Genomic DNA, 12,958 nt, shown 5'->3' on the forward strand with positions numbered 1-12,958 from the left:
GGTATTGAGCAACCTCTCCAAGGCCATCCAGGCAGGAAATGCTAGAACTGAAACTCCACCCCAGACCCTCCAAACTACCAACCCACATATGCTAGACGTTCCCATGGCAGGCACTGCTGGTTTCCGACCTAACCTCTCTGTTCTTCCTTGCTAACAGAACCGTGGTTGCATTGAGGCAGCAATGTGCCCAGTTCCAGGTGGTACCAGAATTTAGCAGCATCAACCATCCTCTGAAATCACTTCTGGCTACTGGGACTGATGCTTGAGCTGCAGTTCAAAATCCATTTCCTTCCTCATAGAAACCATCCTATATACAGAAGTGAGTAAGACTGCAATCACTGTATCATCACCGTACTTTCGTTGTTTTCTGGAATAAGCCAACCTGAGATGTCACCATTTATAGTATCATTTCTACTGGAAAATGCATGGAAGATTCACCCACCGCCTGACCCCTACTCTGCAAAAAACAAACAAACAAACAAACACCCAACAAGTTATAAGAGACTTCATGAGTCCTTTATAAAGTTTGTAAGCAATTCCAATTTCCAAAGCTGCTTTCACATTATCAACCCTTTACTTGTCAGGAAGATCTAAGAATCTCAGGAATGCCAAAGGAATTTCTTGAGAGTATAGTTATGTAACGGGTGTTTCTGTACTATCCTACTCGACCTTATTAAACGGAAAGAAAATCTTCCCCATGACTGAAAAGAATACACTCCAGTCAAGATAAAATACTAGCTATTGTATCCAGTTTACAAGAACGGTGCTGCTTTTCCTGGGGAGGACTGGCTGGCATTAGGACACCCCAGGGTTTTTCAACCTTGGCATTTTGACATTTGGGCCCAGACAATTCTTAGCTGTGGGGGCTCTCCCGTGCGTTGTAGAATGTTCAGTTGCGTCCTGGCCTCTACCCACTAGATGCCAGGAGCACTCTGAGTCGTGACAAACAAAAATGCCTTCAGACATTGTCAAGCATTTTTTGAAGGGCAAGATCAACACTAGTTAAGAAGCACTGGCAGGGCGCCTAGGCGGCTCAGCTGGTTAAGCGCTCGACTTCGGCTCAGGTCATGATCTGGCCATGCATAGTTCGAGCCCCACGTGGGGCTGTGTGCTGACAGCTCAGAGCCTGGAGCCTGCTTCCGATTCTGTGTCTCCCTCTCTCTCTGCCCCTCCCCCACTCACGCTCTGTCTCTCTCTCGTGCTCTCTCAAAAATAAACATGAAGGGGCGCCTGGGTGGCGTAGTCGGTTAAGTGTCCGACTTCAGCCAGGTCACGATCTCGCGGTCCGCGAGTTCGAGCCCCGCGTCGGGCTCTGGCCTGATGGCTCAGAGCCTGGAGCCTGTTTCCGATTCTGTGTCTCCCTCTCTCTCTGCCCCTCCCCCGTTCATGCTCTGCCTCTCTCTGTCCCAAAAAAATAAATAAACGTTGGAAAAAAAAAAAAAAAATTAAAAAAAAAAAAAACATGAAAAAAAAATTTTTTTAATTGCCAAAAAAAAAAAAAAAAAAAGAACCACTGGCCAAAGTCAACAAACTGGGAGGACCTATTTACTCCCAGAGTTGCATTAAACCTGACAAAGCCGTGAAACACTGCAGTGAAATAGAAAGTACTGATCTGAGTTCTGGTAGCAAATCCTACCCTCCATAAAGTAGAGAAGCAGAGAGGCTCACTGAAACGGCCTTCAGCTGTAATCACGGGCAAGGTCTATCACCCCAGGCTGTCAAGAAACCCAGCTTCAGAACAGGGATCCCCTCGCTGCTGGCTCCTAAGGGTTGCCAGGCAGAATCCCTTCGAGGCCAATGTTCCTTCCTATCACTCACAAGCAAGCTGGAAAAAGGCTGCCTTTTCCAATCGCGTTCCTTTCTCCCCAGGCTCTCCAGCCGGTGAGTGGATGGAACGCTTTCAGGGTTTGTGTTTCACTGCACTGCTCACTTTTGAAGCTCCCTTGTCTCTGAATAATTGTCTTAGCTCAGCAGCTGCTATTGAACAGATTCCAGCAGTTCAGCGCTGACAGAGCATCTAATGAACTTCAGAGTGTTCTGGGAGGCTACTCTGGAATCCACCTTTGGACCTGTCTGCAGAGCGGGCTCAGCATGCTCCAGAGTCAGGGGCTGAAACCCCAGAGCAAGCCCTCAGCCTCTGCCCCAGCACTGTGCTCCAGAAGGCACAAAATGGTAGTGTGTCCTACAGGTTACCAAGCAAATGTGAGTTCCTTTCTGGATGCTTCCAACGCTATGTGATCTGATCAACTATTCTGAGTAAATTCCGAGTCTTTCTCAGAGCCCCGTCTCTTAACCTCAATGATGATCAATGGTAGAAAAAAATCTATTTACTCATTAATATATATTGTCAAGCTACTGGCTACTAGCAGTTTGAGTTTCTGTTATCAAACTGAAAGTAATACATCATTCATTCATTCATTCATTCATCCAAATGTTCCAGGAAGGCAGGGAATTTTGTCTGTAGTTCATCGCTTATTTGTGGAATAAATCACTGCCCACTTTGTCCAAGGTGCTGTCATTGTGCTAAGAATGCAGCAGAGCCGACAGGCCTCAGGGACTTTGCAGTCCAGCAGGAGTGGGTGTGTGTGTAAAACTCAAGGTTTTTACGCAAGATACGATCTATAGCAGTGCTGATGGGGATAATAAGTTAAATTTGTGTTCTTTCCTATATTTAGTGCTGTCTTTAGTACTTAAAAATAATTTCCTGTGTGGGGTGCCTGGGTGGCTCAGTCAGTTAAGCGTGTGACTTCGGTTCAGGTCATGATCTCGCAGTTTGGGAGTTCGAGCCCCACATTGGGCTCGCTGCTGTCACCGAGGAGCCTGCTTCAGATCCTCTGTCCCTGTCTTTCTCTGCTCCTCCCCTGCTTGTGCGCTCGCTCGCTCTCTCTCTCAAAAATAAATTAAAAAAATAATAATAATTTTCTGTGGGCAAATCAAGGCCGACTTCACCGGCCGATTAGCATCAGCTCATTTACTGCCACTTGCTGGTACTGAGGCGGAGACGACAGATTCAACAGGAAGCCAATCCCAGCCAATGTGCTGAGTGGGGATTAGAATCCAGCCGGGGAGATGGGCGATGAGTAAGTTTTTACAGGGGAGTACTGTCAGCACGGTGCAAAATCACTAGGTCGGGAAACGACATGTATGGTGCAACAGCACAAATGAGTAAGAGTGAGGGGAGGGGCGGCGGGGGGAGGGCGTTCTGGGCAAAGGGGGCTGCAGGGGGGAAGGCCCTAATGAGGAGGAAGGTGGGCACATTCGATGAACCAGAGGAGGCAGCAAAGGAGGAGGGTAGCCCTCAGCAGGCTGGAGAGCTGGGCAGGGGCACATCCTCTAGGGTCCTGTAAACCTCACTGACGAGTCTGGGTTTTGTTCTACGGGAATCAGAAGCCCCTGCCCAGACTTGAGGTGGGGTTTCTATGGTCCCACAAGGAGGCATTGTGGCCGACAGGGGGGAAACGGGTAGGTGGGGGTCGGGAAGGGCACAGTGGATATTTAAGCAGATGAAGGGCAGAGGTGACATGGTCAGTGCTCTTTTTGGAAGCTTCAAGATCACAACCCTGTGTGCCTTGAGCAATGGGAGGCTGTGCCCTTTGCAAACCCCCCAGGAATTAGTCATTGTCAGGATCAGGCCTGTCTCCCCTATCTCTTGCTTTAAACTGCTGCCTCCTTACACCCAGGCCACCGTTCCGACATTCCTTTTCAGAGATTATCACCAACTTCAGTCCTTAAACTGAGCCCTGAACATCTCCCACCTGTCGCTTAGATAAGCCAGTTCAGAGCCCTCTGGGGTCACAGGGGTCATGTGACCCATTTGATAGACTCACAGACATCTGTGGCCAGAGAGGATGTGGTCTTTCCAGTGACTTTGTGAAGAGGGACGTGTGGGTCTTTCACAGACACACTGTAAGCAACCTAGATGCCATTGAATCTGCAGGCTGTCCCCTTGCCAAGGACAACAGTCGAGATGGGCCAATAAAACAATCATGGTAATGGTCAATCCATAACCCTCCACGCTTCCCAAGGGACGTTTCATTCACTTTAAACCTGACACAAAGGCATGAAAAATGAGGGCAGGACAAACTCTGAAAATACTGTAGTGTGGCTGGTTACAATCTGCTTTCTCCATTTTTTTTTTCTTGATTTCTTTTCTTCTGCTTATTTCTGTCTCCGTCCACACAAAAGGCCTTTCTCAACCATTTGGTTATCCTTAGCTCCATGCTCGTATTTAGCGGATGGCATTAAAGCGCCCAGTGGAAGTTCTGAGTGTGAGGCCAGAGTTTGTCAGCTGGTGGGACCTTAATTCCAGGAGGAGAACCCCACCCCGGCTCTGGTGGAATTGTGTAGTTTGTGAGACAAGGTCCTATCCTGTCTATCTCGTTAGCCACAAGATTCCTTGCCTCCAGAACATAGTAAGTGCTCAATAAATATTTGATGTTATTATTCAACCTCTCGGACCCTCAGTTTTCTCATCTGAAAATTGGGGATAAAAAATATTCCTCTGGCAGTTTCCGAGAAGAGAGAGTATATATAAACCCCTGGCACAGTGCTTAGAGTTTAGCCAATTAGTTACAAATAATAACAGGTGGCAATCATTGTCATCATTACTTCTAGGGACAACAGGGCAGCTGTTTCATGACCATCTGTGGTCACAGTGGCCAGGCTAAATATAGAGGCAAAGCATAGTACTTGTCGAGAGGCCATTTATTTATTTATTTATTTCAATATATGAAGTTTATTGTCAAATTGGTTTCCATACAACACCCAGTGCTCATCCCAAAAGGTGCCCTCCTCAATGCCCATCACCCACCCTCCCCTCCCTCCACCCCCCATCAACCCTCAGTTTGTTCTGTTTTTAAGAGTCTCTTATGCTTTGGCTCTCTCCCACTCTAACTTCTTTTTTTTTTTTTTTTTTCCCTTTCCCTCCCCCATGGGTTCCTGTTAAGTTTCTCAGGATCCACATAAGAGTGAAACCATATGGTATCTGTCTTTCTCTGTATGGCTTATTTCACTTAGCATCACACTCTCCAGTTCCATCCACGTTGCTACAAAAGGCCATATTTCATTCTTTCTCATTGCCACATAGTACTCCATTGTGTATATAAACCACAATTTCTTTATCCATTCATCAGTTGATGGACATTTAGGCTCTTTCCATCATTTGGCTATTGTTGAGAGTGCTGCTATAAACATTGGGGTGCAAGTGCCCCTATGCATCAGTACTCCTGTATCCCTTGGGTAAATTCCTAGCAGTGCTATTGCTGGGTCATAGGGTAGGTCTGTTTTTAGTTTTTTGAGGAACCTCCACACTGTTTTCCAGAGTGGCTGCACCAATTTGCATTCCCACCAACAGTGCAAGAGGGTTCCCGTTTCTCCACATCCTCTCCAGCATCTATAGTCTCCTGACTTGTTCATTTTGAGAGGCCATTTATTATAGTAAAAATCAACACAGCAAGGAGGAGCCTCGAGATGACAGCCTTTGACTTTCAGTGTGTAGAAAGTCCAAGGACACCAGCTTCCGTTGTGACTGAGGAGAAAGGTGGGTGGTGGCACTGCATCACCAAAGAGCTCTGTAGAATGGCCATTCCCGCGGAATGTTCTTCTGCTCTGCTCAGTCTATTAGGAGCAATTTAGCAGCAAAGGCACTGGAGGAGTTTGCTGAGACTCCCCCAGCCCCGGCTCTCTCCCATACAGCAGGCAGGTTGATGGATCGTCTCATTTGGAATGGTTTTTAAATAGATGTCTATAGTTAAAAAACAAAACAAAACATTCAAACAAAAAGATTTCGAACAGTACAAGAGGGTACTTGCAGAAAGATCAGAATTGACCTGAAGCTTTGAGGGTGTTAGGAATGTTAACCTTTCCAGGGATCCAGAAGGACCAAGGCCCTGTCAGTTTCAACATGTGACTTCCACATGGTGGCAGTTAAGGTCACCCTGGGTGTTGATATCCAGCAGGCAGATGGAGAGAGCGTGGAGGTAGGCAGGGTTGGTTTTAAATGAGCCAGGCCTAGAAGAGACAGGTGTCACTTCTGCCCACATTTCATTGGCCAGAATTAGACTCTCTGACCTAGACTCATACTAGAAAATGTCCCGGCTGGGCAGCTGCTTCCCACAACTGGACACTGTGGAAGAAAAGCACAAACCTTTGATGGGCAATTAGCTGTCATCTGCCGTAGATGAACTGGAGAATTATATCCTCATTTATTTAAGCTTCGGGAGTCTGACTTTCCTCTTCCCTCTCTTCTGCTTTTCCACTCGTCTTTTGTCAAAGGCAAATTTGTAAACTATGGAAAACTATTACCTGGTAAGAATGAAGAGTTCAGAAAATGGACACCTGTTGGTGGCTGGGTGGCTCAGTGGTTAAGCATCTGACTTTGGCTCAGGTCATGATCTCACGGTTCGTGAGTTTGAGTCCCACATCAGGTGAGCTCAAGCCCCACTTCGGGTGAGCCCCCCTTCTCCCTCTCTCTCTCTGACCCTCGCTCACTTGCACACTCTCTCTCTCAAAAAAAAAAAGGAGGTGGGGAGAACCTGGGTGGCTCAGTTGGTTAAGCATCTGACTTCGGCTCAGGTCATAATCTCACAGTTTGTGGATTTGAGCCCCTCATCAGGCTCTGTACTGACAGCTCGGAGCCTGGAGCCTGCTTTGGATTCTGTCCTCCTTTCTCTGCCCCTTCCCCATTTGCACTGTCTCTGTCTCTCAAAAATGAATAAACATTATAAAAATTAAAAAAAACAAACATGCGTATCTTTGACCCAGGAACACTTCTAAGCCCATTTCCTAAAGAAATCAGTGGTTAACTCTCACAGTGCATGTACGAGGATATTTATAATAGTGACACATTGTAAGCAATCTAGATGCCAATAGATGACAGCAGAGAGCTGTTTATACTTCAACGATGCCTCCATACAATGGAATACAGGTGTTAAAAATAATTGTGTAGATACCTGCAAACACAAAAATATGTCCATGTTATGAAAAAGTAAGACTCTTAAGCAGTATGAATTTTTTTTTTAATAAATTGGTTACTTGTAGCAAAAGCTGGAGGACATACCTTAAAATGTTTAGTGTTCATTCCTGGGGAATATGGCTGTGCGTGTTTTTCATTTTCTCCTGTTACACCTTTACATGATGTCTTACTGTTTTATCATTAGAAAAAACAGTGAAGCTATTTTCAGCTTGAAACAAACAAACAGAAAAAATGTAGATAACGGCAATTGGGGCTTAGGTGACTGAAAGTGAGTACGCGAATCAGGCCCGGCCTCCCCAGACCCCGTGCGTTGGGCCTGTCACCCGACACTCAAGTCGCTATCACGAGCACTTTTCTCTGTTGAAGTGACTGGCTTTTGTCCCGCCAACCCCAGGTTATAATGGGAGAGGAAAATAGGCCTCAGGGCAGTCGGCGGCAGCCCCAACCCGCAGTGGGCCCCGTCGGTGAGTCGGTGGGCTGGGGCTCACCCTGCCTCCGGCCTCTTCATGGGGAACACCATCAGAGCCCTGGTGGCCTTCATCCCTGCTGACTGCTGCCAGAACTACGTGGTCAGAGATCTCCGGGAGATGCCCGTGGACAAGATGGTAGATCTGAGTGGGACCCAGCTACGCCATTTCCCCGGGCACGTGTGCTCCTTCCGGGAGCTGGTCAAGCTCTACCTGAGTGACAACCACCTCAACAGCCTGCCTCCTGAGCTGGGGCAGCTGCAGAATCTGCAGATCCTGGCCCTGGATTTCAACAACTTCAAGGCTCTGCCCCAGGTGGTGTGTACTTTGAAACAGCTCTGCATCCTCTACTTGGGTAACAACAAACTTTGCGACCTCCCCAGTGAGCTGAGCCTGCTTCAGAATCTCCGGACCCTGTGGGTCGAGGCCAACTGCCTCACCCAGCTGCCGGAGGTGGTCTGCGAGCTAAGTCTCCTAAAGACTCTGCATGCCGGCTCCAATTCTCTGCGTCTGCTGCCAGGCCAGCTCCAGCGCCTCCGAGAGCTGCGGACCATCTGGCTCTCGGGCAACCTGCTGACTGACTTCCCCCCCGTGCTGCTGCACATGCCCTTCCTGGAGGTGATCGACGTGGACAGGAACAGCATCCGTTACTTCCCCAGCCTGGCCCACCTGTCGAGTCTGAAGCTGGTCATCTATGACCACAATCCCTGCAGGAACGCACCCAAGGTGGCCAAAGGCGTGCGCCGCGTGGGAAGATGGGCAGAGGAGACGCCAGAGCCTGACCCCAGAAAAGCCAGACGCTACGCCTTGGCCAGGGAGGAAAGTCAGGAGGGAGAGGCACTTGTCCTGCCTCCTCTACTTCTTCCTCCCAACTCCTGAGGAGCTTCAGTCGTAGGTCAACGCCAAGGATCCGACTCCAGCATCTTCTGATCTCTCCTTTAGAGGGTACAGGATTGCTCTGGGACACACGGGATGCTCTGCCAGTGGGGAGTGATGGAAGTCCAAAGAAATGCCTCACTCACATTAAGGGAGAATTTCTGGCCAACATTTCTCCCAAAGTGAAGTTGGGTGCTATGGCCGGCCTCACTCTCTGCAAGCAAATCAGCTCCTCCAAATAGGTATTTTGCAACATTGAAGAGTACGAAGGGCTAGGACATTCTGTCCTTCTCTACTCCACAAGTGGCTGGTCAGGATGCTCACGAACTCCTCAAATAAGGTATTTACTAAAGAATTCACCTGAGAGTTCAGGTGGCCTGGCTCCAGCCCTTTGCAGGATATATTTTACTAGGAATGACCTTAAGTGATATGAAAATAGGGACAAATTCAGGCCACTTACAAAAGACATTTCTACCTAGTCAGTCAGACTCTCAGACTCCGTGCTGTTGCAAAGGCTCAAGATGAAGCTTTTCCCCTGCAGTTGAGTGAATGCTGAGAGGACCTCTGATAGAAAATGCCTCCTGGTGGAGTACGGCTGCCACCTTATACACTTGACAGTGGTTCATGCTGATTTAGCTGGTTTTCCCTAAAGGTCAAGGTTTGACTCCAGGTCTGCTCTCAACCGCTTACTGTCACTATAATACTACAAGTCCTCTAGAAAGTAGAACCTCTTGTTGGCAATGTGGTCTTATTAAAATCAAGCCTAGTTGTAACTTGCCTGCCTCCATGGAGCCCTCCCGTTTATTCACATTTACGAAGAACTGAACTGAATCCCCTTTCGTGGAGGGAAACCACTTTCCAGGATATTAGGTTAAAGGTAGCAGGTGAGAAATCTGTTTACTTGAAACAAGCATTTGGAAATCTGCGTTGAAGGTTGTGGTATATATAAGACACTTCTGCCTCTAGCCTCAGTTTCTTAGCCTTTATTTGGATTTGACTTTTCTAGATAGGGCCTTTTGATGGTCAGTGTACAAGCTTAGACATTTTGGCCATTTTTTTAAAAGTAAATTGTGACCGTTTCTTCTTCCCACAAATACATCAACCTTAAAGATACTGTTGTCTGTGGGTGATTTAATAACACAGTCATGTTCTTGAACCCACAAGGACACAAAAAGTGTCGTAACTAAAACTTACATGCGTTTGGCTTTTAAAGTTACTTTTGCCATAAAAGCATCTTAACTTAGCAAAGTTTGGTTCTAGAATGACGTTACCCAGCAGACTATTTTCATGTTCTCCTACCATAAATATTTCTTGCTAAACCACCTCCCAGTCTGTAGAATATCTGCAACCCACTGATTAGCCTGCTAACAGATCCCTTTAATCTTAAATGTTATAGGTTTTCAAATATTTAACTCCTTTCGTAATGAGTCCAGATTCCCATTACATAGCTAGGATTTATAGTTTATTTTTTCATGCCTAATGACAAACAAAACTATACTGTTGATGCTTAAAACTTTATGCTAACAGAATTGCCTCCGAACTGGGTCCACAGCCAGCCTTACAGATGGCTCAGACTTTTACCTTTGACCCTGTCTTCCTCCTCCAAAGATTAATGTGCCCATCTCTTCCAGTACAACTGTAGGCTAAAGCCATATAACAGCATGAAGCCAACAGATCTAATGAGCTAAGTGGTCTGAATCAAATGTCAAATGGTAAACATTTGGCACACAAATGGTTTTCTTCTAAAATAATACAGAACATTTCCCAAACAATGGTTAAATGTTCAACACTGATTTTGCTATCCAAAAATGTTTTCACTATAGGGTTTCAGTCAATCTTATAAAAAAATAACCATGTAAATGTATATTAACATTCCCATACCTCTCTGATGTTTTCTTGAAATTCTGACATAATTACAAAGTTAAAAAGGGGAAATGAAGCACCAAATGTAACTTTACTCCTAATTTTAAAAGCCCTGAAACACAAAATGTTATGCACCAGAGAAATTCATACAGAATTTTATTTAGCTTCTCTAAATACAAATGATGCCCACTAAAATCTTTTATCTGAAATGCAACATCGCTAACAGTTCATAATTTTACACTTAAAAAGTGGGCTTGCACCCTAAAAATCAACTATATGCAAATTTTAACTAGAAGCACATATCCTACACACAGTAATACAGCAGTGTAGTATGATGGTAAAGAGCATGGCCTTTCTAACTACGTGAGTTCAAATCCCAGCTTTGCCATTTCCTAGTCACTTACCATCTGTGTCTCAGGTTGCTCATCAGTAAAATGGCAAATTTCCATCTTTGAAGGCACTGTAAGGATTACCAAATTACTGTGTAAAAGGCACATAGAATAGTGCCTGGCAGGTGACAGCTAATGTTTACGTAACATGTTCTTTTTATGAAGTGTTACACCATGCAGCATGGTATTTCTACTTACAAGCAGTCTAATTCTTTGGTTGAAGGGAAAAACATGATGCTAAATAGAACAAAAAGGCCTTTTCTGGCTCGGTAAAATTTCCAGCAACAGTATCTATAGTCTTGAATATAAGAAAAAGAACAACAATGTGGTGAAATGCTTCTGGCTTATCTAACTGGGAAAATACACCAACATGATTACCAAGGATTTATTCAATTTCTAAATGAATATACTTTGCCCTTTTCCTGTTCTTCTAGAATGTGCAAAATCATCAAGGTACATACTTGGAAAATGTGACTATTTCTTGACACAAAACCCATGTATCCTGAGAGGCAGGAGGCATGGGAACCGAAGACACGGGCATGTGTCTGCTGGACATTACTCTCTGCTTTTTGTCACTGAATATATACGCCCTATAATCTCATTACTGTAGAAAGAGTATTAATGCTATTTATAAAACAAATTTACATGCTTTTCTTCCTTTCTAGAGGATCCACTTCTGCAGAATAGGAAACAAATTTTGAATCCTCAGTGCCTAGTATAATTCTTCCACGTTTACCTGGATTTTGGAGATTTTATCATATGCCAGCCCACAGGGTAGGGGGACAAACATTTATGGAGCACATCTGTAGGGCAGTCAGGTACTATCTTCAGAGTCTTGTGTAAGTTAATTCATATACTCTTTTCAATAAACCTTTGAAAGAAGTGTTAGGTGTTGCTCAACTTAAAAATAAGAAAGGGGCGCCTGGGTGGCGCAGTCGGTTAAGTGTCCGACTTCAGCCAGGTCACGATCTCGCGGTCCGTGAGTTCGAGCCCCGCGTCGGGCTCCGGGCTGATGGCTCGGAGCCTGGAGCCTGTTTCCGATTCTGTGTCTCCCTCTCTCTCTGCCCCTCCCCCGTTCATGCTCTGTCTCTCTCTGTCCCAAAAATAAATAAACGTTGAAAAAAAAAATTTAAAAAAAAAAAAAAAATAAGAAATCTGATGGGGCGCCTGGCTCAGTTGGTTGAGGGGCTGACTTCAGCTCAGGTCATGACCTCCTGGTTCATGAGTTTGAGCCTTGCATCAGGCTAGGCTCTCTGCTGTCAGTGAAGCCCACTTCAGATCCTATGTCCCTTGTTCTCTGTCCCTCCCCCACTCGTGCTCTCTCAAAAATAAATAAAACATTAAAAATAAAATAAAAAAATAAGAAATCTAAAATCTGGTTTGTCCTTATTATTCTGACAACCTGAAACATTCTATAGTAATTCTATGATTAAAAAAAGTTAAGTCCTCTTTACACTTTCACTGATGTTCTAATACACTAGAATAGGTACAAGACAAGGCAGACTTTAAGAAAAGGATTCTGCACAAGAAAATGCATTCATCCCATATGACTTACATGGAGAGACCTTTAGCAAAGAACTACTGCTGGGCAAGATTGGGAGAAGAGGGGATTCAAGATAATACTGAGGCAGCTAGTTGTAGCAACTGCCACCCGTGAGGCTAGATGAACAGGGAAATGTTACCTTCACCTATTAAGAGCTAAAAGGCATAAAAAAGAGGCTACCAGGGATGTTGGGGAAGCCCTGTTGGTTAAGCGTCTGACTCTTCTTGATTTCGGCTCAGGTCATAACCTCCCGGTTTGTGAGATTGAGCCCCACATTGGGCCCTGTCCTGACAGTGCGGAGCCTGCTTGGGATTCTTTCTCCCTCTCTCTGCCCCTCCCATGAGTGTGTACGTACTCTCTCTCAAAATAAACTTTAAAAAATAAAGGGGGGGGGGAGAAGATCTACCAGTGAGGCTGTAGTGGTAGGTCTCACAGGGATGCAGTCATCTCCAAAGAGCAAGCTACGCAGGAAGAAAATGCCGAATGCCTATCCCCATGTCCTGCCAGTACCTCCTGAGTTAAACCACAGGAAGGTGTGAGACAGTCAGCAAAGGTTAAGTCGGCCCATGGCCTCCCAGCAGGCAAAGAATGGATCCTGGCTTAAGGATAATAAAAGAATTACCAGTATACATATTATCCTTCAAAGAAAAACGGAAAGCTACCTAGATTTTTAAAAATTATTTTTAGTCAACACACGCGTACCTAGAATGGATTTAAAAACCCTACTCAATTTTTTATATAGGTACTATTAACATACATTCCAAACCTCTAATTCCATATCACAAAAATTTTGCAAAAAACTGCTTCCATATTCAGTTTGAGTTAAAAGAAACTCTATCCTAAAACT

General features: G+C 45.3%; 1 protein-coding gene across 1 annotated transcript; it reads left to right on the forward strand.

Moving 5' to 3' along the window:
• The first annotated feature begins 7,345 nt into the window (after positions 1 to 7,345).
• LRRC10 (leucine rich repeat containing 10) lies at positions 7,346 to 9,429 on the forward strand. Its single transcript, XM_025927029.2, has one exon. The coding sequence runs from the start codon at positions 7,480 to 7,482 to the stop codon at positions 8,317 to 8,319; it is 840 nt and encodes a 279-aa protein (XP_025782814.1). The 5' UTR covers positions 7,346 to 7,479; the 3' UTR covers positions 8,320 to 9,429.
• Positions 9,430 to 12,958: the final 3,529 nt, after the last annotated feature.

This window comes from Puma concolor, chromosome B4 (assembly GCF_028749965.1).
Source record: "Puma concolor isolate L17-30 chromosome B4, mPumCon1.1.hap2, whole genome shotgun sequence".
Lineage (NCBI taxonomy): Eukaryota > Metazoa > Chordata > Mammalia > Carnivora > Felidae > Puma > Puma concolor.

Coding starts and splice junctions, on each gene's coding strand:
- LRRC10 (XM_025927029.2), top strand. CDS start 7,480: ATGGGGAACACCATCAGAGCCCTGGTGGCCTTCATCCCTGCTGACTGC.